Source organism: Manacus vitellinus, unplaced genomic scaffold (assembly GCF_001715985.3).
Source record: "Manacus vitellinus isolate BGI_N305 unplaced genomic scaffold, ASM171598v3 scaffold_52_pilon, whole genome shotgun sequence".
NCBI lineage: Eukaryota > Metazoa > Chordata > Aves > Passeriformes > Pipridae > Manacus > Manacus vitellinus.
The window spans coordinates 4,553,716-4,576,475 of record NW_021940628.1 but is presented as its reverse complement, the minus strand read 5'-3'; the positions used below and the strand labels follow the sequence as shown (position 1 = coordinate 4,576,475).

The 22,760-nt window shown below is 54.3% G+C and overlaps 1 protein-coding gene across 1 annotated transcript; it reads left to right on the top strand.

The window, feature by feature from the left end:
* Nucleotides 1–2,178: 2,178 nt before the first annotated feature.
* EPHA10 (EPH receptor A10) lies at nucleotides 2,179–22,572 on the top strand. The gene is made up of 17 exons (XM_029963071.1): nucleotides 2,179–2,209; nucleotides 2,270–2,334; nucleotides 3,187–3,856; nucleotides 8,756–8,911; nucleotides 9,665–10,006; nucleotides 14,524–14,648; nucleotides 16,289–16,451; nucleotides 17,555–17,663; nucleotides 17,754–17,809; nucleotides 17,926–18,051; nucleotides 19,174–19,359; nucleotides 20,042–20,103; nucleotides 20,191–20,394; nucleotides 21,132–21,281; nucleotides 21,481–21,674; nucleotides 21,759–21,923; nucleotides 22,279–22,572. The coding sequence occupies exons 1-17, from the start codon at nucleotides 2,179–2,181 to the stop codon at nucleotides 22,391–22,393; spliced, it is 2,919 nt and encodes a 972-aa protein (XP_029818931.1). The 3' UTR covers nucleotides 22,394–22,572.
* Nucleotides 22,573–22,760: the final 188 nt, after the last annotated feature.

The window sequence follows — 22,760 nt, the reverse complement described above, 5'->3', positions numbered from 1 at the left end:
GGTCCGAGTACCCACCCCTGTGAGCAGGGGCCATGCACAGGGTGCCATAGCCCGGCTGGGCTGAGTCAGATGGAGGTTCAGTATTTTTATTCTAGACTTGCAATGTTTTACATTTGACAGCACATAATCACAGCAAAGGGAACATCCCACAGGAACAAATGTTGCTACATAAGCAAGCTTTGGTGTCACGGTATCCACCATCAGGTGGGAAGCTGGCAGGTGTTCAGCCTGACTAAACTTTGCAGGGACCTGCAACACCTACAATTAGTGGTAATCAAACCTTGTCAAGTTCCTCCTCCAGAGCAGGAGGCCGTGGGCCTGGTGGCATGTACCTAGGCTGCAGTGAGCCAGGAATCACCACCCCAGCTCAGGCAGCTCTCCCACAGCCTCCCGGTGCCACGCCTGCTGCCACAGCACTGTCCTTGGCACGGGTCCGGCAGGACCCACTCTGCCTGGGCCTGCCTTTTCCCAGGGTTTCTGGCCACTTTTGCTTCTACAGTAGCTGTTGGGCTTGAAGGACCTCGGGATGAAGCTGTGAACCAAATTTCAACCCAGAAAGGCAGGATAGAGGGCTCGACGTAAAACTGACATTCTCAGGCATCTTTTGCAGGCCAGGGCAGGAATGAGATTTACTCCGCTGCTCTCCTGGGCCCCGTGCTGCAGAAAAGAGCTACCACCAGCAGGGAGCAAACATCATCTGGGCGATGGGGGCGGCACAGCACTGCTAATTGTGGCCGCAGCGTCTCAGCATCAGCAAGGGCTGCCCTTGCCTCAGCAGCCCTTTGGCTTCCATGGGGCGGCGAGGCCCCTGCCCTGGGCAGGCAGCCGCAGGCGGCCCAAAGCTCGGGCCCGTGGCGTGCCGGCCCGTCCCGGCAGGAGCGAGCCCGGACCGGTGCCGGGGGCTCCTCCAGGCGGGACCCAGAACCCGGACCCCCGCGCCGGCCTCGGCCACCGCCCCTTCCCGCCGATTGCGCGCCGGGTGGGCGCTGGCCCCGCCCCCGGGGCGGGGGTCAGCGGTCGGGGGCGGGGCGGGGAGCCGCGCGCGACGGCGGCGGCGCGGGTGCGGGCGCGCGGGGGCGCGGGCTGGGGCGCCATGGAGACGGGGGTTGCGCTGCCGTGCTCCCGCTTGCTCCCGCTCTGCCGCTCCTGCTCCGCCGCTCCTGCTCCCGCCGCTCCTGCCGCTGCCCCGCGCCGCCGCCGATGCAGGGTGAGCCGGCGGGCCGAGTGGGCGGCTCCCGTGTCCCCGCTGCTCCGGCCGCCGTGTCCCCCGTGCGCGGCGGATCGGCGCGCCCGGTGGCCTCGCCGCTCGGACCCGACGTTGCTTCGCCCGCGGCGGTCGGGCTGCGCGTTGCCGTGGTAGCGGGAGAGGCTGGCTCTGGCTCGGTGGCGGGGGACGCTCCGGGGCCGGCCGGCCGGGTCGTGGGCCGGATGTGCCGCCGCTTGTTCCGGGCGCGGGGACCTGCTGGGATGAGCGGGAGAGGGCGGCCGGGTCCCCGCGGTAGTGGCTGGGTAGCATGACGGGACGTCCCGGTTCCCGCGTGCACCGAAGCTCGTTGGGCGGAATGGGCTCGTGCGGCGCCGCTAGCCCGCGCCGCGCTGCCGGTGCTCCGTGCAGGGCCACGGTTCGAGCCCCTCTGTTCCGTCCTGCGCGGAGGTGCCCCGCCACGGACGGACCCGCCCGGCCCCGGCGCCGGGAACAGCATCCCGGAGCATCCCGGAGCACTCCGAGCGAAACGGCCGCCGGGGATGCGCTGCCGCGCCCCGCGTTACCGGTGTGTGAGCCCGAGGCGAGGCTCAACCTGCCGGTCCGGGGCTGTGGCTGTTTGCCGGCTGGCAACGTGGAAGCATCGTGAAGCTGTGAACTGAGGAACATAGCTCTTCCTGTCAAAGAAAGAATTGGCTGTTTTGTGGAAAAAGGGTGTCGTCTGCCAGGGAAATCCCTGTTTCAAAGCAGCCGCCGGTACCTTTCAGTGCCAGTATCCGCACGCTACAGGCACGGCACAGTGGCGGGGTTGGCTGCGGTGTCAGAGGGATCGTCCCTGGGATGGAACACTCGTTAGGGCACTGGTGAGCTACCTGCGAGGTGGGAGCTCTGCAGCGCACGGTCCTCACACGGTGACGACACGGCTGGTGGAGTCGGGGCGGGAGCTGCTCCCGTGCCCTGGGACCCAGCACAGCATGACACTGAGCTTCCCAGTGGTTGGACTGGGTGGGTTTTACCGGCGTTTCCTGTGTCAGTGGGTTTGCTAACATGTTATCTTCCCTGCAGTTGTCCTGCTGGACTCGAAGGAATCTCAGGCAGAGCTGGGCTGGACCTCGCACCCATCAAACGGGGTAAGCACAATGGTGGGACTGCCCCCCTGCACCACCCGAGAGGGTCTGTTGGCCTCTTGGTGCTCAGCAGCATTTGAAGTCCTGTAGTATGAGCACTTTGCTTACACGGAGCCGGGGGGGGGGGGGCTGGCAGCCGCGGGGTCTCCTCGTTCCAGGGGCGATGGGCAAATTGTCACCGGGCACCCCAGGGAACAGAGAGGTGCTGGCTGAGTGCAACTAGTGTGGAGTCCCTCCTCGAAATGGATTTTACACTCCTAAAACAAGCAGATAAACACCGACCAGTTAAGGCTTTGTGTTGTGGTTTGCACACCAGCAGGAGGTCTGGGGATCAGTCCAGCCCTTGGAATCTGAGGGCTGTGGCTGGGGGAGTTGTCAGGAGCTCTGTGTCATGTAGGGTTTGTTTGATCAGGCCCTGGCTTTGCTGCTGGGGTCGGTCTACAGCTGCTTTTCTGGAATGAAAATAAAGCATTCAGAGGGAATAGTGATAGATCCTGGAGTCATCTGTGTGGCCCAGCTGTTTGTCTGCAGAAGAAACTCTGTTTTGGGTACATTTTGGCTATTTTGCATAAATTTACCCCCAGAAAGAATTGCTTTGGGAAATTGCCAGGTTGTCATTCAGGCTGCGAGGGTTGAATCATCATTTCACTGATCAGAATCTCTGCTGGTAGCTTTGGGGAAACACCATTTCACTTGCAGTCAGAGGATTTGTCCTGTTCCAGCTAAAACTTCTCCTGGCAGAGAAGCTGCTGCTGCTGTTTGCAAAGATGTTTGATGTCCTCATATGATGGTGTGACTAGTGTGTCTCTGCCGGGGCAGCTCCTGAGCTGTTACACCTTTGTATTCTGTCCCCAGTGGGAAGAGATCAGCGGCGTGGATGAGAACTACAAACCGATCCGCACGTACCAGGTGTGCAACGTCATGGAGCCGAATCAGAACAACTGGCTGCAGACGGGCTGGATCGCCAGGCGCGACGGTCAGAGGATCTTCATCGAGCTCAAGTTCACCCTGCGGGACTGCAACAGCATCCCTGGCGTGATGAGCACCTGCAAGGAGACTTTCAACTTGTACTATGTCGAGTCTGACTCCGACCTGGGCCGGAGCGTCCACGAGAGCAAACACACCAAGATCGACACCATCGCTGCTGATGAGAGTTTCACACAGGGGGACCTGGGCGAGCGCAAGATGAAGCTGAACACCGAGCTGAGGGAGATAGGGCACCTGAGCAAGAGAGGCTTCCACCTGGGCTTCCAGGACATGGGTGCCTGTGTGGCGCTGGTCTCTGTGCGAGTCTATTACAAGAAATGCCTCACCACCGTGCAGAACTTGGCCGTGTTCCCAGACACGGTGGCAGAGACGGCCTTTGCGACGTTGGTGGAAGTTAAGGGCGCTTGTGTCGCTCATGCTGAGGTGGACGTGGATAATCCCCCCCGGATGCACTGCAGCACTGAGGGCGAGTGGCTGGTCCCCATAGGGAAATGCACGTGCGGCCCCGGCTTTGAGGAGAAGGACGGGGGATGCAGAGGTAAAGGTGCCATTGGTGTCCTCTGGCAGTTTTTTATCTGTGTCAGTCTGTACTGCTGCCAGACCACTCAGGTGCCTGAGCACAGCTTGGACAAGTGGAATTGCCTATTGTCAGCAATATGTTTCTTTAGGCAATGGCAGCTCCCCAGCAAACCACCAGACCTTCATTTGGAGGGTGGTGGTTGGGAACATGGGACACGCTGCCCGGGGCTGCTCTGCAGCACAGTGCTGGCTGTGCAGATGTGCTAGAGCTCTGGATGCCATCAGGCATTTCCCACAGCTTTATCCATAATGTTAAAATTAGTCTGGAACATTAAGATTGCTGTTGTCTTGCTTTGGACACTGTTTAATAATGTGGTGACTTTGCAGCTCAGAAGGTTACGTTTAATGACAGCTGTAAAGATGGATGTGCCTTAATGGGTGTCCCACTAACCAGCCAGGCTCTGTGACTACTTCCATCTCACTTTTGAAGGCAGGTGAGAGCCAGGTGTGCGATCAACCCTGAATGTGGGATACTGGCTGCTGTGCTCCTCCTTGGAGTGTGTCAGTCTCTGAACAAAGAGAGTTCCAGGGCTAATGCTGTCCCTGGGCACCTTACTGCCAGCTGATATCTGGCAGAGGGGGTGAGTTCTTCAGTAAAACACGGCTGAAAAGACCCTTTGCTGCCCATGCCTTATGTCCTAGTGATACCTTGGACCTCTCCTTTTTCACCTCCAATAAGGATTGAGAGAAAACAGCTGAATAAGTCCCAGACAGGTAGAGGTCTCCTGCATTTGAGGCGGGTGGTGCAATAGGAGAGTGAGCTTTTCCAGCGGAATCGGATCTGTCCCTCAGGAACAACTCGAGGCTTTTCAGTTTTACACTGTGCTGATGGTGCCTCCTCTTCCAGGCAGTGGGATGCTCTTCCCAGAGCTCTGGACAGTGGCTTCTCCTTAAGAAGACCTTATTAAAGCTATCGAATTGAAATCTCGGTGCTGTTGATTGCTTCCCTGGCTGCGTGGCAGCTTGCCATGCTTTCCCCATCTGTTTCAAGTGGGGATTTACATAGCGAGTCCCAGAAGGCTTTTGCTAATGTTTCAGGTTTCTCTGTGTTGAGTTTAAATAATTCATATTCTCAGAGGAAAAATATTTGAAGTAATTTAATGGACATAATTAAGTTTTTCTCCCCTCTCACAGAAAGCAGGTCATTAGTCACTCTCTGTGAAGCAGCGTCTGATGTCTGGTTAAATATCAGAAAATAGTTTTTAAGGGTTGAAAGTTTTGTGTTTGTTTTGCAGCCCCGCATTAGCATAGTGCTAAGTGAATAGCTTTAAAAGCTTTCTGATGAAAGCAGCCAGGGCTGTGGAAATTCTTCAGTGAGGACAAAAGCCCGTGAGCTGGAGGCAGGTGGATACAGTGGGAGTTTGGGGTAAGGTAATGGCACAGCACACCTGGTTGCACCACTGTGGTCCCATACCTGTGGCTTTGGAGAGCTCAACAGGTACGAGTCTGCTGGTGAAACTTCCTAGCCAGAGTCTCTGTCACAGCTCTTGTGGGCCTGAGAGGTCTGGGTGGTGGACTGGAGGTGGTGGGGGTTTTGCTGCTGCTGGTGCCCGTGGCGTGGCAGGGCCGTGGTGGCAGCAGGGCTGTGGCACTGACGGCAGCTGTGGCACAGCTGGGGATGCAGGAGGTGAGCTGGGGAAGGCGTTTGAACTCGGTCAGAGCTGGCATCCCTGTAACCCTGATTTAAGTGCCAAAAGGGCTGGGCCAAGATAATGTTTGTGCCCTCACTGTGAAATTAGGAGAGATGAAAAAAAAACAAATAGGCCTTCAGACCCTGCTAATTCCTGCTGCAGGAAAGCCAAGCTTTTTCCTGTCCATTCTCCTGTCCTGCACCACTGCTCCAAAGGGGCTCTGACAAATGTACAGCACTTGGGGCTTTTTATTTGTTTCATCTTTTATACATTAGCTTACAAACCTGTATGTGCTCCTGGAGTGTATTTTATCTGCTGACTGATACTGGAGGATTATGCATAATAAGTTTATTTTTCCTCCTGGGACTCTGTAAGTTGCACAAAGCCCCAGGTTTTACTTTCATCACAGATGCAGCTGTGGGCATCCCACAGCCAGGCCCTGTGCTTGCAGGGTTGGCACAGCTGCACTGAGCTGGTCCTTGGCAGGGCCAGAGCTGGGGACACCACAGAGGCCGTGGGATGGGATCAGGGCAGCGAGCAGGGGCTGTGGGAGCCAATCTGTGCCTGTCACTGGAGGAATAATCACCGTGGAAATTTGTACTTTGGTTTCCTGCGTGAGCTACATTTTGGCTTTCTCCTCTTGGGTGTTGTGCTCTATCAGAACATGGCTGGAGCCCCTTTGTGACCTGGGAAAAGTGACAGTCCAAAGGGGTGGAGAGCTTTCTGCTGAATGAATCTGGAATATCCATCTGCCTTGCCCATCAGTGACACCTCCTGCAGCAGCTGTAATGCTGGATGGTGGGTGCTGCTTCCCATCAGCCATGCACATGGAACACCTGTGGAAAATGGGCTCTCTCTTCAGTCTCTGGGGAGTAATTATCAGGCTTTGGGTTGTATTTTACATCACTGGTTCACAGTATGTCTGGAATAATTATGGCTGTGGAAATCACAGCAGAGCCAGACACAAATTGCTCCATGACAATTTCAGAGCAAACTACTCCAAAAATTATAAGCATCACAAGTAGTTTGCAGAATTCCTGTCAGGTTAAGGTTATGGATACCTGGCTGCTGGATGGACATGCTGGATGTGCTGTTGAAATACTGTGGGGACGTGTCTTGCTGAGGGATCTGTGTGAGCCAAAGTGCTCGGCAGGTACGGGGTGTCCTGGAGAGGCCGGTCAGCCAGTCCTTCCCTGGGAACTGTTTGGTGGATCCATTAGGGAACTGAGAGAGACAACAGTAAATTGCACTTGGCTCAGTGGATGTGCCTGCTTCAGTGTGTCCTTGAGGAACATTCCGGCATAAATAGCAACAAGGTTCTGTCAGTCTTGGCTGGATTCAGCAAATGCACTCTGTTAGATATTTCAAGACTGTCTTACTAAATATTTTTGTGTATTTAATTTTCTTCTTGTCAGGCTGCTGGGGCACCTCAGCCCCCCAGGTGCTGTTCTAGTTCTCACTGCAACACCCCCCAGTGCTGGCTGCGTGTTCTTCCAGGTGTGGCTTTCCTAAAGATCATTTTTGTGAATGTCTACTTCAACAGAGAAAATTAACACACATTAAAGCAGATGAACTTTGTCAGATACAATTCCATGACAAAAACTAGAAAGGAATTGATTTTGGAAGGCAACCAAGTTGTGGTGTTAATTATAGATGCCAGTATAGGTGTTTTGAGTGAGGCCACGGTCGTTATTGATCCACACTGGCACATGCAGCACTTCTGCTGCTGGCAGGACTTTGCTGGGAAGGGAAAATGAAAGCTGTCCTGTGCCACAGGAGTAGGAAATCATGCATTTTCCAGCTCTGCATCCTCAATTGGCCCTCTGTCCCTATGGCACAGGCTGGGAATCATTGCTGTTTCTTCACAGAGACATCCACTCCCGTCCGAGGAGCCGTGTCAGATGAGGTGGTGAGAGGAGCCCTTCCCATGGTTGCTTTGTGTTGGGTAATCAACCAACCTGCAGCACAAATCAGTGTGGCTTGTTCTGCTGCTGGTTTGACTGTGTGTGCAGGCAGTGTTACATCCAAGGGGGAACATGCTCTCTCTGTCAGTGACGTGGATCAGGCACGCCTTGAGGAGCTTCTGTGGTCAGCAGTGGTGGAGCTGGAGAGAGATGATTGATCCGTCTGACCCATATGGCTGCTTCTCTTTGCCTCTGGGAGAATGAATTATTGAATTTTATTGTTTAACAATTTAGTTGTGGTAGTACCAGAGGACAAGGAACAGGATAGAAAAGAGTGTACAGAAAAGAGAATTTCATTCTATAAATTGATGACCTGATCTCTCGAGAGCTGACACGTACCCACTGCAGAAATAAGCACTGCAAAATGACAAGGACACCTAAAACAGAGCAAGAAAAATACTTGTAGGACGAGGTGGAAAAGGGTGGGAGTTTATCTGAAAAAAGAAACAGAGACACACACATGATGCATCACATGTGCTGGGTGCCTTTGTTCTTCTCAAGGGCAAGTTTTGGACAGCCAAGGAACAAAATTAGCAAGTAAAGCCCACGACTCCTTGTGGGATGTGCTCGCACAGGGTTGTGGTGCCTGTTCCTGGGATGTGCAAACTGGGGCATTTTGTGACATTATTAATGACAGATACTTTGGTAAAGTTACATCTGGCTGTTAGAAAACAGGGAGGAACAGTCTGAAAGATGCTTCTAAATGGAAATGTTCAAATTCCGATGATGAAATGTCAGAATTGTGTGACAGGCACATCCAAGGGATGGGGGCTCTGGGCTTAGTGCTTGGATCCTGTCATGTTTGTAAACAGGATTGATTTTCCTGTCCTGCCTGATGCAGTGATATTTCTGCCCTGTGTTGTGGTCAGTGCTGCCTAACTAAAGGAAAAAGCAAGCTCTGTCTCCATTCTATGAATGTAATCTTAGTTTTGGTTTGGTTTCTCAAATCTAAAGAGGGAGCTGGAAGTTTGGGGAATAATTTTAATGGTTGATAGTTTTTCCTGGTTTGTCTAGTGCCCTAGGTAGGGAATGACATTTACTATGGAAGTCAGTGCAGAGCTACCCAAATGTCTCTTCTGGGTCAAACCAGTGCACACCTTGCTTTGTGCCAGAATCATGTAGATGCTCAAGGAAAGCTTGGAGGGTGGTGTCTGCTGGCCAGCAGCAGCAAAAGATGTCCCAGGAAACAGGGAAATGCAGTCATCAGATGTGTTCCCAGTCAGCTTGTGGGGCTCTTCCCATAACTCCTTCTCTCTCTTTCAGCTTGTCTTCCAGGATTTTACAAGGTCTCCCTCCATCTCCCCCTCTGCTCCCCATGCCCTGAGCACAGCTTCACGCACGAGGAAGCCTCCACGTTCTGTTCGTGCCAGAAGAACTACTCCAGGTCTCCGTCAGACCCACCATCCGCGTCCTGCACACGTACGTCCCATCTCACCGGGGCAGCCGCTCCTCGTGGCGAGGGAACCGGGCTCAGGCACTGTGTCTGTCCTACAGCACAGGGCCAGGGGGGTGCCCAGGGCTGTCCCAGCCTGTCCCCCGCCTGCACTATGTCCTCACCTGTGGGAGCACATCCCTGGGGATCCTGTCTGCACTGGGGTGCTGCTGCAGTGGGGAGGGGATGGAGGGGCTGTCCCTGTGCCATGGAGCTCACAGGCTGAGGCTGCAGTCTGATGAGACAGATGCATGGTCAGGTTCTCAGACTCCCCGGTAAAACTGGGGCACAGTCATTTAGTCGCTATAGTTCACAGATTTTAATTAAATGGCCTCTAGTTAATTGGATTGGACTCCAGCTGCTTCAGTGATGGATGCTGACCAGCTGCTGGCACAGCAATGAGGAACCCTCCAGCTCTGCCGGGCGTGGCTGGGCATGTCCGACCACTGGTGTGCTCCTGGGCCCCTGGGCCGAACCCTGGGGAGGTGCTGGGTCCAGTGGGGTGCTTTTCACACACAGTGTGAACTGTGACTTGTGGTGCACACACGTCACTCCAGCAGGGATCCTCTGTCCCACGTCCCACTGTGCTGCACACACCAGTGCCTCCGTGTCCCCTTGTGCCATCCCGTGATGTGCCTGTCCAGGACCACGCTCTCATGGTCTGCCAGCCTGTGCTGCTGCTCCCAGAGAACCCATAGGTTTGTCCTGGCACCTGTGCAAAGACACTCTTCTGTTTCCAGGCCCGCCCTCTGCCCCGAGGAACCTGGTGTACAGCCTGCGGCAGTCGTCCCTGGTGCTGCAGTGGAGTGCCCCGGCCGACGCCGGCGGCCGCAGCGACCTGACCTACAGCCTGTGGTGTGGTCGGTGCCCGGCGGCGCTGCGGGGCCGCTGTGAGCAGTGTGGCAGCAGCGTGGGCTTCGTGCCACAGCAGACAGGGCTGGTGGAGCGCACCGTCACCCTGGTGAACCTGCTGCCTCACGCCAACTACACCATCCGTGTGGCAGCCGTCAACGGCGTCTCCGGGGTCAGCCCGCTGGCGGGGCCGCAGTACGCCGAGGTCAACGTGTCCACCGGCCACGCAGGTACGGCCACGGGCAGGGTGTGGGGTGGCACACACGGACTGGGGTCGGTGCTTCGCCCCCGCTGCGCCGAGGGGCAGTGGCTGGCACTGTTCTGCTCTGGCACGTCACCTCTGGGACGTGTGGGTCTGCTCCAAAGACGGGTCGGTGTCTTTGCTGCTGGGAGCACACGGGGTCTGGAGGTGGTGTGGGGACTGTCCTCGGGCTCCACAGGCCTGTGCTGTGGCAGTGCCCTGATTCCACTCGGTTTTCCCCAGTGGCACAGGCGTGGTGCTCAGTGGTGGCAGAGGGGTGGACAAAGACTGGTGCGTGGCACTCTCAGGGGGTTATGGCGGGTGCTGTGGGGAGGCAAGGAGTGAGTGTGGTGACAGGCTGGGCTGCTGAGGGATGAGCCTGCTCCATGATCCAGCTGCAGATGAATTTACAGATCACAGAAAAATACCTTTGATGGAGCAACATTTTCAGCCCATTCACAAAAAATCCTCCTTAATCCAGATAATTCAAATGTTGCCTATCCTTTGGAAACAAAAAAATTTATTTTCTCTCTTTATCCTGCGCTAGTCTCTGGACACAATTTCTTGTCATAATTATTCCCTTCTGTTTCCCATTTGGCATTTCTGTTCCCTCAGGTGAGGGGAAGCAGGCTCCTGGCTGCCTGTGGATGGGGCCCTGGCCAGAGGGGTCAGTCCTTCCTTGGCTGTTGGCTGTGCCAAAGGACAGTCAGCTCTGGCTTGTTGTGTCCTTGTCCATTCCCCTGCAGTTACATTATTAATTTGCATGAAAACCCTTTGCCAAACCACAGTTAATGGAGACAGACGATCCTCACATACCTCTTGGCAGGAATTGGCCAACAATTTCATCTGAAGAGATTAAACTTTGATCTTACTATAAATAATTTTCCCACCACTTGATCAAATGTTTTTGTGCACGTTGTTGCTTTCTCTCCCCTCATACCATAACCCCCCTGGATCCGTTGGGGGATGCTGTGCTGCAGACTGCTCCTCGGCAGAAGTGTCATTTCTCATTAGGATCTTGGCTGTTCAAGGATGGATTTTGCTCTGGGAAGATCTTCTGCCTCTCAAGCTCAGGCCAGTGAGCCAATGAACAGGCTGGGGAAGGGTGAGCTTAATAGGGGGAGGTCTAATAATGAGCGGTTCCTCCAGTCTGGTGCAGGCAGAGGGACCAGTGCTCCGGAGCTGTCTCCTTGCCTGGGGCTCCGAATTGACACAAGAGGCCAGGTATGGGCAGCAAATGCCCTGCCCTCTTAGGGAGCAAAGCAGCAAGTCCGTGATACCAGCCTGTACCTTGGCTGCTCAGAGCAGCTTTTCCCCTTGGGAAGGGGGAATCTCAGCCTCTTACTCAACACTGTGTACTCCTGAGGGAACTGAAATGCACATAAAGGATGTGGATAATTAATCCTGTAATCTGTTCAAAATCAATGTCTCTCATTGAGCTGTCAAGTCTCCAGATGCAGATGGTGGCTTGGAATTACCTGAGCAGCTGAGGCTTGGGAAGTTTCTGGGAACATGGACAGTTTTTGCTGCTGAAGGTGTCCCCTCCTGGGCAATGCCAGGCTGGGGCTGCCCTGTCTTGCAGGCACCTTTGCATGAAAACCCTGTGCCCTGGCTCCTCTTGCCTTGGCACTCTGGGCAAGGAGTGATGGTGATGGTTAACCTGTGCCCACTGGCAAAGAGGGGGGGAAGGTGGGGAGAAGGTCCTCTGCTGGAGAGGCAGCTGTGCAGCTGAGTTTGCCTGTAAGACCCCACTGTGAGGAGGGGACCCTGTGCAGGCAGGACAGGCAGCCATGGCTGGCATGGATGGCGTGTGGAGCTGCTCTGCAGAGCATGCCATCTCCTGGGGTCCCAGCCCTGCAGCCCCTCGTCATTAGAGGCCACCACAGAAATGCCTGATGGGGCCAGAGGTCAAGAGAAAGGAGACTCCAGATATGCCTGAACAGCAGTGATGTCTGAACAGCCCATGGGGGCTGTCATGCCGTGATCTTGGAAGTCATTTGCAGCAACAGGGGGGCTCTGGCTGCAGATATGCAGGTTCAGAGGAAAAATTAAACAAGAAACAGGACCCTATCTAGCCCCTCTAATCCAGCTCTGAGTGCAGATCTGCGCTACCCCTCCTCTCCAGCAGTCACCAGAGGGAACTGGCCATCATTCCCCATATTTGCAGGGAAAAGAAGAGATGCAATTTAGTCTGCAGGAGGCAAAATTAATACTGTGTTTTTTCTAATCTGGCCCCAGCATGGGACTAAATAAAAGTGTTTGAGGAGTGAGCAGAGCTGTTTACCTGCAGGAGCAGAGCTGCATTAGCCATGTAAATGTGCACTCTGGGCCCGTGTCATTTGTATTTCTGGCAGGGATCGGCTCCTGCCTTAAAGGGCTTTTAAATCTGCTGCAGATTAATAATGCAGCCAGTGCTTGAATGCATCCTTCTTCCTGAGAGTGGAGAAGGCATTTTGGCTGGAATTTGATCCTCTGAAGCAGATTTCCCTGCGTGTGCCTGGGGCTGGTGCAGTGCCCAGGGGGCAGTGGGGCCGTGGGATGAGCTGGTTCTGGGGTGAGGGTCTGCACTCCTGGGGTTTTTGCCCTGAAAGAGCTGCCTGCTGACTTGAGAGGCAGCTTCTCTGGTTTGGAATGGAGAACTCTGAGGTGGGAGCTGGCTGGGATGGTGCCCAGGGCGTGTTCTGTGTTGGGATGTCAGTAACTGGTGAGGGAGGGGAGAGGTGGCTCTGTTGGGCACAAACAGGGCAGGGCACAGAGGCGTTTGGTGCCCTCACTGAGGGCAGGTTTTGGATACAGTGGATCATTCCAAGGAGGGACATGGTCCCACATCTAGTTTTATGCCTGTTCTGCTGCTGCTCTGCTTAATCAAGAGGAGAAAACCCACGTACAAGGGAATGGAGTTTATAAAATCAGGCAGAGTGGTGAATAATTTAATGTTTGCTTTTTCAGAATAGAGGCAATGTTAGGAGAGCTTAAAATATTGATGGGAAACACATTTTTTTCACAGTGTGAAATGCTTTATAGCCTGTGTGATTTTCTTTAATGCTTTTTAAACCTGTTTGAGGCTGGTGCCTGCTTTTCTGGCATGTACCATGGGCTCTGCTCTACAACCTGTTCCTGAGTGAGTGGGATTTTTCCTGATGACTTTGTTAACAGTCAAGACCACACGTTCAGGTCTCTCCAGTCCATTTGCTGGATTCAGAGGTACAGGAGGGCAGTTGTGTGATATTTTATTGATGAGAATCATGTAACACAGCAAGGAGCACTTAGCTTAGTTTATAGGAGCTGGACTCGAGGCAAGAGTTGGGGCAACCTTCACCACAGGTGGGTGTTGCCAGTGCTGGCCCTTTACCAGCACACAGACAGAGCACCACTGACCTTCCTGCCGTGCTTCGTGCTGGGGGTGAGCTCCCTCCCTGTTCCTGATGCAGGGACAGTTCAGTGTCTCCTTCAAGGCCAACTCTGGGGCCAGTGAATTCCCTGGGGGATTATGTCTGATGATGTCCCAGGCCACGGGGTGGGTCACAGTGGAGGGAGCCATGTGTGGGCACTGGGAGCTACGTGGGAGCCCCTTTGGCTTCGCTCACACTCTCATTGGAAGCCAAAGGGACTTGGAATCAAGGAGCAAGTCACTGTGAATAAAACATAAGGAGGGCTTTTTTCTTCAGTGAAGATTAATGAGCTAAGTAATAAATACAAAATTTCACGGATACTTAAGTTTGCTTTCCAGGGACTTGTTCCTCTCCACAGGCATCTCTGTGGGACAGAGACCAGTCCAGCAAATGTCCTGATTTCATGGGAAGTGGGACAAGCTGGAAACAGTCAACAGTCAACATCCCTCTGCACCTTTTGCTGTGCCTGAGGGTCGTGACCAGGCTGCACAGGCTGGAGACAGTTTTGGAGCCAAACCTGGTTAAAATGGGAGTAGTTGACAAGTGCATCTTGCAGTGGATGAACTAAATGGGTTCACATGTGTCAGGGAGGGAGCTGCAGCGTGGAGCACGTGCTGACCAGAAATACACAGCCAGCTCCTGGGGCACGGGCTGTGCTCAGAGCAGGGCAGGCGGGCGGGTGGCCCTCCCATACTCCCAGCTGTTTGTTGGCATGGGGCAGATCCAGTACCAAGTGGCTGAGGAGGCCTTGGTGTGTCCCATCAGCCCTCCTGATCAAAGATTGCATTTTGTCTTTCCCAGAAATCCTTAGCAGGGGTTCAGAGCTCAGGATGTGAGCCAGTGCTCGGATGCCTGTGCAGCACTGAGAGCAGAGGGTGCTGTTAGGATTCTTGCCAGTTTTCCATTGGAGTGTTCCTGACTGTTCACAGATTACAAAGCTACTGTGTTTTACCACCATCTTCTCCCATTGGATGGTCACCAAATTGAAGTTATTTCAGTCCTGATTCAGAGAGAAAGAACTGCAGAAGCTGCACACTCTGCAGCTGTTTAAATTGTTGAGGGTTTTACTGAGGCAGCACTGCAGTCACTGCCCCTTTGCTCTGCACTTTTCCAGCACCAAATCCTGTCACCGACATCCGCACGGATAAAGTAGAGCAGAAGAGCGTCTCCTTGTCATGGCAGGAGCCAGGCTTCCCCAGCACCAACGGCACCGAGTACGAGGTCAGGTACTACGAGAAGGTACGTGCTGGGCACCAGTTCGGGCTCTGCTTGTGCCCCGGTCGACTCTGGGTCCTTCTCCTGCCAGCCAGGTCTGCTTTCAGGAGCACAGTACCGGGTGCTGCATGTGCCCCCCATCCCAGTCCCAGTCACCCACCCACCGTGTGACACCAGCCAGACAGGACTGTGACACCACAGTGAATTCCTTGAGGAGATGGCCTCTGTGTTCCCAGCCTACTCTCTGGGACAGTGTTGGATCTTGTGCTCTGCACTGTTTTGGGACCAAGGGCCATGAACCTGCCACTGTAGTGAGCTGTGAGTGGCCCTTCACACAGGAGGAGTGACAGTCTCTTGATTTTAAAAATTGCTGCTTTTTGACAGGGACAGTGGATTGGGAATTTTAAAAGAAATACCGGTGGGCAGAGCAAGGGCAAGCTTTAAATCAAAATAAATGCAGTTTATGACACAGTTCTGCAAATTACCTTATCTGCGTGTGCTCAGGCTCGTTATGGAGCTGACGGCACGTCAGGCACACTGCGCAGGTGACGTGTCAGTGTTCTGTATTTAGAAACCAGCTACCGTGAAGCTGATTCATATTAATGTGATTTTCAGCATCTGATAGATTTGAGAGGAGGGATCTGTGGGGGAGGGCAAATGCTGGAGCCCGAGATGGTAATTCCTGTGCAAATGGGCTGCAGCAACACAATATTTGGGGTATGAAATGAGGATCCGTCCTGCTTGGGTAGGAAATTTAACTGTAGTTTAGCAATTGTTCACTGAAATGAGGCTCTTGATGCTGACATGAAAATCAACTTAGTTCCTAATCTTTGCTTTTAAAGCTTTTGCTTTAACTGTGGAGATTCTAGAGGAAAAGTATATCAAATGGAAAACACATTTGGTAGCGATGTGAGTGGTGCAGTGAGCGATCGCTGCCTGTGCCAGACCAGGGGGTGGGACACTGCCCGTGCTGGATGTGGGGCTGGGACACTGCCTGTGCTGGATGTGGGGCTGGGACACTGCCTGTACTGGACCTGGGGCTGGGACACTACCTGTGCTGGACCTGGGGGTGGGACACTGCCTGTGCTGGATGTGGGGCTGGGACACTGCCCGTGCTGGATATGGGGCTGGGACACTGCCTGTCCTGGATGTGGGGCTGGGACACTGCCCGTGCTGGACGTGGGGCTGGGACACTGCCCGTGCTGGATGTGGGGCTGGGACACTGCCTGTGCTTGTGCCAGACTGGCCTGGGGTGCTCCTCGGGGCTCCACCTTCCAGCTGTGATTCCTCAGTGTTTGCCAGTCTATGTGGATTTACTCCAGGGCTAAATGACTGCAGCAGGGGAGCAGGACGGGGCTGGACAGTGCCACAGCTGAGCTCTGGTGCAGGGGGAAGGAGCTGTGCAGGATGACACAGCTGCTCTCCACCACCCCATCCTCCCCCGTTCTCATAGCACCTCATCCAGCTCTAGCTGCCATTTCCTGTGACCTTCCCATGTAATTTCTATTAATGAGACATCCAGTGAAGGTATTGTTTCTCTTGGAGCTTGGCTGCTTGGACAGGCTTCCTGACAGGGCCCAGAGGCAAGGATGTGGCTGTGCTGTGCTGGCTCTGCAGCACAGCTGTCAGTCCAGCTCCATCTCAGGTATCTCATTATTTCACAGGATCAGAGAGATCAAAGTTACTCGACTGTGAAAACCACATCAACGGCCGTGACGGTCAATAACCTGAAACCTGGTACCCTCTATATCTTCCAAATCCGAACATCTTCCTCTCCAGACTATGGGAACTACAACCCTGGCATTGAAGTGGAGACGCTGGCAGAATGTAAGTGCAGCAAGGCTCGTGTCCCTGTCCCTGTCAGGGCTCTGAGCTGGGCCATGGGGATGCTGCGCTCACAGCTCCTGCCCCAGCTGCTCCTGGTGTTATGGAGCAGCACCTGTTCCTCTGGTTCTGCTGCTCCAGGTCTAAGGGCATGTACTGCCCAGGAACCTGCTGTCCTTGCATTTTCCCATTGGATTTTAATGAGTTTGGTCTTGGTGCCCTGCCTGTCCTGGGGGTTCCTGTCCTGGCTCTTCTCAGTGCAGTGTCAGCGAGGGCAGCCGCTCTCTGGTGTGGAGACTGGGACAGTCTCTGCTCTTTGGCTGAGATTACCCAAAAATGTGCTTAACATGTGACTGCTCCCCCTTCCTTCCACTCTGCTGCTGTCCTGGCTCAGTAGGCAGTTGGCTTGTCCTCTGCTTGGCTGGTTCAGGGCAGTCAGCATCAATGTTGTCTGCTGGGGCTTTTCCTTTTCAGTTCCCATTCATAACTGTGGTTCAGAAGCATCTTATTTCACTAAAAGACGGCTGGAGGAAGAATGTTGGGCTTCAGCACAATCCCCCACCTTGGCTGGAAGTGCAAGCCTGAGCTGGCTGACTCAGTACGACTCCTGCAGATTGTGTTTAACAGGGCTTTAAATTGCCTCCATTTGCCACACAGAAGACGTTTCAGAATGAATTGAAGCCAATAAAAGTTTTATAGAGAATGTAGCTTTTTAATACCCCTGGTTGCAAAAGCAGGAAGAGAAGAGCTAGTGTGATGAAGGAAAACTATTTGTAAGCCATAAATTTTGATATGTCCCTCTGATAAACAGGAATCTTCCTCAGCTCTGATTAACAAAACCAGGAGCTAGTGCAGCAACACTGGATTGCTCCATCTGTGCCTGCAGCACTGCCCAGCATGTTGGGCTGATCCCACCAGCTTGAGTTCATAAAGCTGAACCAGAACATGAATCGTTGTGAGGATGGTGAAAAGCAAGTGGGTGGCTACTCCCACGGCCCTGCTGGCTGGAGGACGTGGGCAGGCCATGGGAGCAGTGACCAGGGTGGTCCCTCTCCTCAGACCTGCCCCAGGGCACGTAGCTGACCGGCTCTGCTTCCCTCCCACAGTGACAGTGGCCTCCAGTGAGCAGAACCCCGTCCTCATCATTGTGGTGGTGGCCATTGCAGGGCTGACGGTGCTGGTGTCCACTGTGATCGGTGTGATGGTCTGGAGGAGGTGAGCAGGGCTGGGTACGGACCAGAGGGGTCTGAGCTGGGCCAAGGGGTGCTGCCCAGGTCCTGGAATGCATCTTCATTCTCTTTGCAGGCAGTGTGGGTACAGCAAAGCCAGCCAGGATGGGGATGAGGAGCTGTACTTCCACTGTAAGTGGCTGGTGCGACTGTGGGGATCCCGAATTTATTGCTGTTAATAACCCAGGGATGGGTGGGGGGAAGCTCTGCTGAGCCCTTCTCATCTGCTGTTTCTGCCTTTCCTGCAGTTAAAATACCGACCAGGAGGACGTACATTGACCCCGACACCTGCGAAGACCCCATGCAGGCTGTGCACCTCTTTGCCAAGGAGCTGGATAATGCCAGCATAAAAATTGAGAGAATCATCAGGACAGGCAAGTTCTGCGGGGTGGTGGCCATGCCAGGGGCTGTGCCTGTGCCCAGCCAGAGCACTCCCCTCTCGCCCCCAGCATTCTGGGCCATGGCAGTGCTGTGACATTGCTCCTGTCTCAGGGGCACCTGCCTGCAGTGGAGGTTACAAGTGGGGGTGGCAAGGATTTTGTCTGGGAGCTTGGTTCCACATTCTTGGTGTTTTCCTGAGACACTGAGCACAGCCAAGCGAGTACCATGTGGACCAGAAAGCATCAGCAATTACCTGCATCTGGGCAGTTTGACAGCAACATGAAAACTATTTATAAATATGTGAACCTAATGATTTATCGATTTTCATCAACTTCACTGCCTAAAATTTAAAAGCAGATTAAAATCCCCTGGCCAAGCCTTAGAGCCTTAATGGCTACTGTGTGCCAGAATGTGGGAAACATGATCATTCTTTGTCATTTCTTTTCCTAAAGAGAAATTCAGCTGCAGGAGCAGCAGAGGTGGAGAAAGGGAGGAGGGAAGGGCTTTTCCTGCAGCTGAAGGACAGTGTTGAAGCGGAGAGGACACTGAGGAGGGGACAAGGTTGTCTCTGAGCTGTGGCATGGAGCAGCTCAGATGAACCCCTGTACCTTTCAGAATCAAACTGGTGTTTGAAAAATCAGGAAATAAATTAGTCAGGGAAATGTTTAAATCTAAGGAATTTGGAGGTGTGTTTGTCTCACTGCTGATCCAACAAGAACCTGATTTTCAAATCAATAAAGCTATTCATAGCTATACACTTTTTGCTGTAAAGCCAATATTGGCTTTTTATGTTGGGAATTCCACAGCTCCTGTTGTGCAGCGTGTGGCTCTGCAGTGGGATGTTCCCCCTCAAGCACTGCAGGAGCCCTCTGGCCCTGCCATGCTTGGCTCCTTGGAAAGAAGGCTCTGTACATGTCAAGCTGGGAGGCAGAGCAGCCAGGCTCTGGAGCATGAGCTCAGTGACAAGGGGTTAATCCTCTTCCTGTGGGATAAAACACAATATGCACTGGAGCAGAGTGTGGAGAGAACACCCGCGGGTGATCCAGGGCAGGTCCTCGGGAAGGGCAGGTGCTGAGCAGCCATGGACCTGTTTAACCCATCTCTCTGCTGCACAGGAGAGTTCGGGGAGATGTGCCGGGGGTGCCTGAAGCTGCCCAGCAAGCGGGAGCTGCCCGTGGCCATCCAGACGCTGCGGGCAGGCTGCTCGGAGAAGCAGCAGCACTCCTTCCTGGCTGAGGCCTGCACCATGGGCCAGTTTGACCACTCCAACGTCATCCGCCTGGAGGGGGTCATCACCAGAGGTATGGGGGTCCCGGGAGGCTCCTGGGCAGGAATGAACTCCTGCTGCTGCATTGGAGCGGTGACCTGATGCTGGAGGTCCACTTGGCTCCTGGGAGATCAGATGTTCCCACGTGTATCAGCTGGTTTTGCATTTTGATGATTAATAGAAAGCTTCCAGCTAGATTAATAAATGCAGGTAGTGGGACTGGCTTAGCAACCAAACCCGTGGACTTTTAATAAAAGCAAATTGAAGTGAGATTCTGTCAGTAAAACAGATGAGACTGACTGCTCTGGCTCTCTCCCATGAGTGTGTGTGCTGAACCAGGCTCCAGATGCAGCAGTTAAATGGGTATTCATGTAAATCCAAAGGAACTGGAGCACGTGTGCTAACTAGGCTTTTTATTAGGAAAGGAAGTATTCTGGCTGAGCTGGGTGCTTTTGCTGTCGCTGGGCTGTGCTGTCCTTTGTGATGTGGTTCAGAGTCTTGATGAAAGGAATTTCTGATACTGGAATTCAGTAGGATCCTAGCTGGGAATGACAGGAAAGCCTTGGACCCACTGCTCCTTGCAGCCTGGCCAAGATAAAGTCCTTGTCTTCTCCAAGGCAATGGAGGGATTGGCACCTGGATTTCTAACCCCTGTGGTGTCCAGACTGCCCGAGTGATGGTGGCACTCACGCTGTGCTCCTTGTCTGTCTGTGCAGGGAGCACCATGATGATAGTGATGGAGTACCTGGGGAATGGCCTGCTGGACTCCTTTCTCAGGGTGAGTTCTGGGGGGTCTGCCCAGCTCAGGCTCTGCTGGCTGTGTCCCCATTGCTCACCTTTGGCTTTTCCTCCTCTGCTTTCAAAGAAACACGAGGGGCAGTTCACGGGCTCGCAGCTCGTCTGCATGCTGCAGGGCATTGCCTCTGGCATGGCGTACCTGGCAGAGATGGGCTACGTGCACAAAAGCCTGGCTGCACACAAGGTCCTTGTGAGCAGCAGCCTGGTGTGCAAGATCACTGGGTTCAGACGGCCACAAGAAGATAAGATGGAAACCATCTTCTCCACCATGGTGAGCTGCATTTCCACATTCAGTTGTCAACACTTTTTCTAAGTTCCCATTTCCTTCCTCAGGTATGAACAGGACCTCTGCACCTTCAGCTTCTTTCTCAGAAATCCAGTGTGTTTGGGCAGGGAACTGCACAGCAGCAGCCCAGCACCACGCCTGTTCCAGCCACAGCCCTGCTGCACGGCCACGCCCTGCTGTGCCTGGGGATGGAGCCTCCTGCAGAGCCACAGGATGGACAGCCCAGCAGGAGCCCTGGCTTTTCCCACTGTGCTGCAGCAGGGCTGTGTGGCTTTGGGGTCAAGGTCTCCCCGCTGTTAATTACAATTAGCAGTGGTCTCTGTCACCTGCTTCCCCAAGTGTGTCTGCAGAGGGCTCTGCAGATGCCAGCATGGGGATGGTTCATTACAGGAGAACAAGTCAGGGCAAAGGGACTTGTGTTTGTGCAGCTCTGAGGTGGTTTTCATTAAATATTAATGTATAAAATGCCATCAGCTCTTCCTGGGGACACTCTCCTCTCCCATTAATATTTCAGGACTTGCACTCCCATGTAGTGTACAGTTGCACTGTCATTTTAAACAAATTGAGGGAAAAGTTTTCTCTTAGTACTAAATGTGCTCGTGGCCCGTGGGTTTGTGGTGCCAGGCAGGGCACGTTGACCAATAAATGGCCACCTGGGAATCGCCAGCCCTGGCCACGTCCCGCTGGGCGAGCGCGTCATCCCTGCCCTTCTGCCCGTCCAGCGTGGGAAGAGCCTGGTGCTGTGGTCAGCCCCCGAGGCCATCCAGTATCACCACTTCAGCCCGGCCAGCGACGTGTGGAGCTTCGGCATCGTCATGTGGGAAGTCATGTCCTATGGCGAGAGACCCTACTGGGACATGTCCCACCAGGACGTGAGTCCCGCGGCCGCGCGGTAGATGATGGTGTGGTGACTGCTGATGGTGTGTGGTGGCTTTGCGGCGCACAGAGGAGCTGCTGCTGCTCCTGGGCGGGGTGTGAGGAGGGAGGTTTGCCCCAGAGTTTGCCCCAGAGTTTGCCTTTGATTTGCATTGCAGCACCTGACCCCAGCCCCTCACGTGCCCCTCACTGCAGGTGATGAAGGCTGTGGAGGACGGGTTCCGCCTGCCCGCCCCAGCGAACTGCCAGCCCCCCCTCCACCAGCTGATGCTCCAATGCTGGCAGAAGGACCGCAGCCAGAGGCCCAAGTTCTCCCACATCCACAATGTCCTCAGCAAGTTGGTGCAGAGTCTGGAGCCCCCGAAGTGCCCCAGCTCCACGTGCCCCAGGTGACCACTCTCTTGCCATGCCTGCCCGTCCCCCCACTGCTGTGCCATGCCCCACTCCCTCCTCACCACCTGCTCTGTTGGCAGGTCCCATGGCACATCCATCCCCTTCTCCGAGGGAACCTTCTCAGCCTTCCCATCTTTCAGCTCTGTAGGCGAGTGGCTGGAAACGATAGAAATGGGCAGGTACAAAGACAACTTCACTGCTGCGGGCTACTGCTACCTGGAGTCAGTGGCCAGGATGACAGCCCAGTAAGTGACCTGGTTTCCTGGCTGTAACCTTGTGTTGTGGGCGCAGCGAGATCAGTGTTTCCTTCCCCTGCCAGAGAGCAGAGCCCAATCCAGTGTGATTTACTGATAAGCTGTTGTGCCACAGCACAGGGTGGTGGGGTTGGAGCTGTCCCACACTTGGCGTGCTACAGGCTCCTGTGAGCCCAGGATTCCTGCTCAGTGTCAGGATTGCTTCAGCTGGGACGAAAGGCTGGGGATTTCTTACTCCTGCATGTCTGGAATCTGCTGGTGCTGCCCTTGCCTGGGAGCAGTCGGTGTCGGGGCACGTGGCAGTCAGGGCTGGTTTGTCCTGGCTGACATGGGGCTCATTTTGCAGAGACATCCTCAGCCTGGGGATCACGCTGGTGGAGCACCAGAAGACCATCCTGAGCGGGATCCAGACCCTCCGAGCCCAGGTGATCCAGATGCACGGCCGAGGGGTGCAGGTGTGAAGCAGTGCCCTGCAAAGGTGCAGAGCACCAGCCTGGCACTCCTGGGGAGGAGCTGCCCACTGGCCCCAGCCAGCCCTGTCTGTGAAACCTGGTGGTCTCAGGTGGGCTGTGGGAATATCTGGGTGCTGCCAAATACGTCATTCCATGTAGCAAGAGAGCAGGGCTTCCGTCCCCTGAGCCGGGGCAGCCCAGGATTCCTGGGATAATGTGGTGTGCCTGGGTGGGTGTGGCTTTCCCTGGCACTGTTTCGTAAGATGAGTCAAACTGTAGTGATGCCATTTTAGGTGGTAATTGAGTTCATAGGGTGGGATGGACTTTTGTGCACTGTCTTAATCCAGAGCTGATGTTTCTGTATCTAGCATTCTGC

Coding starts and splice junctions, on each gene's coding strand:
- EPHA10 (XM_029963071.1), top strand. CDS start 2,179: ATGACACTGAGCTTCCCAGTGGTTGGACTGG. Junction 16,452..17,554: donor AGTGGAGACGCTGGCAGAAT/GTAAGTGCAGCA, acceptor TCCCTCCCACAG/TGACAGTGGCCTCCAGTGAG. Junction 18,052..19,173: donor TGAGAGAATCATCAGGACAG/GCAAGTTCTGCG, acceptor TCTGCTGCACAG/GAGAGTTCGGGGAGATGTGC.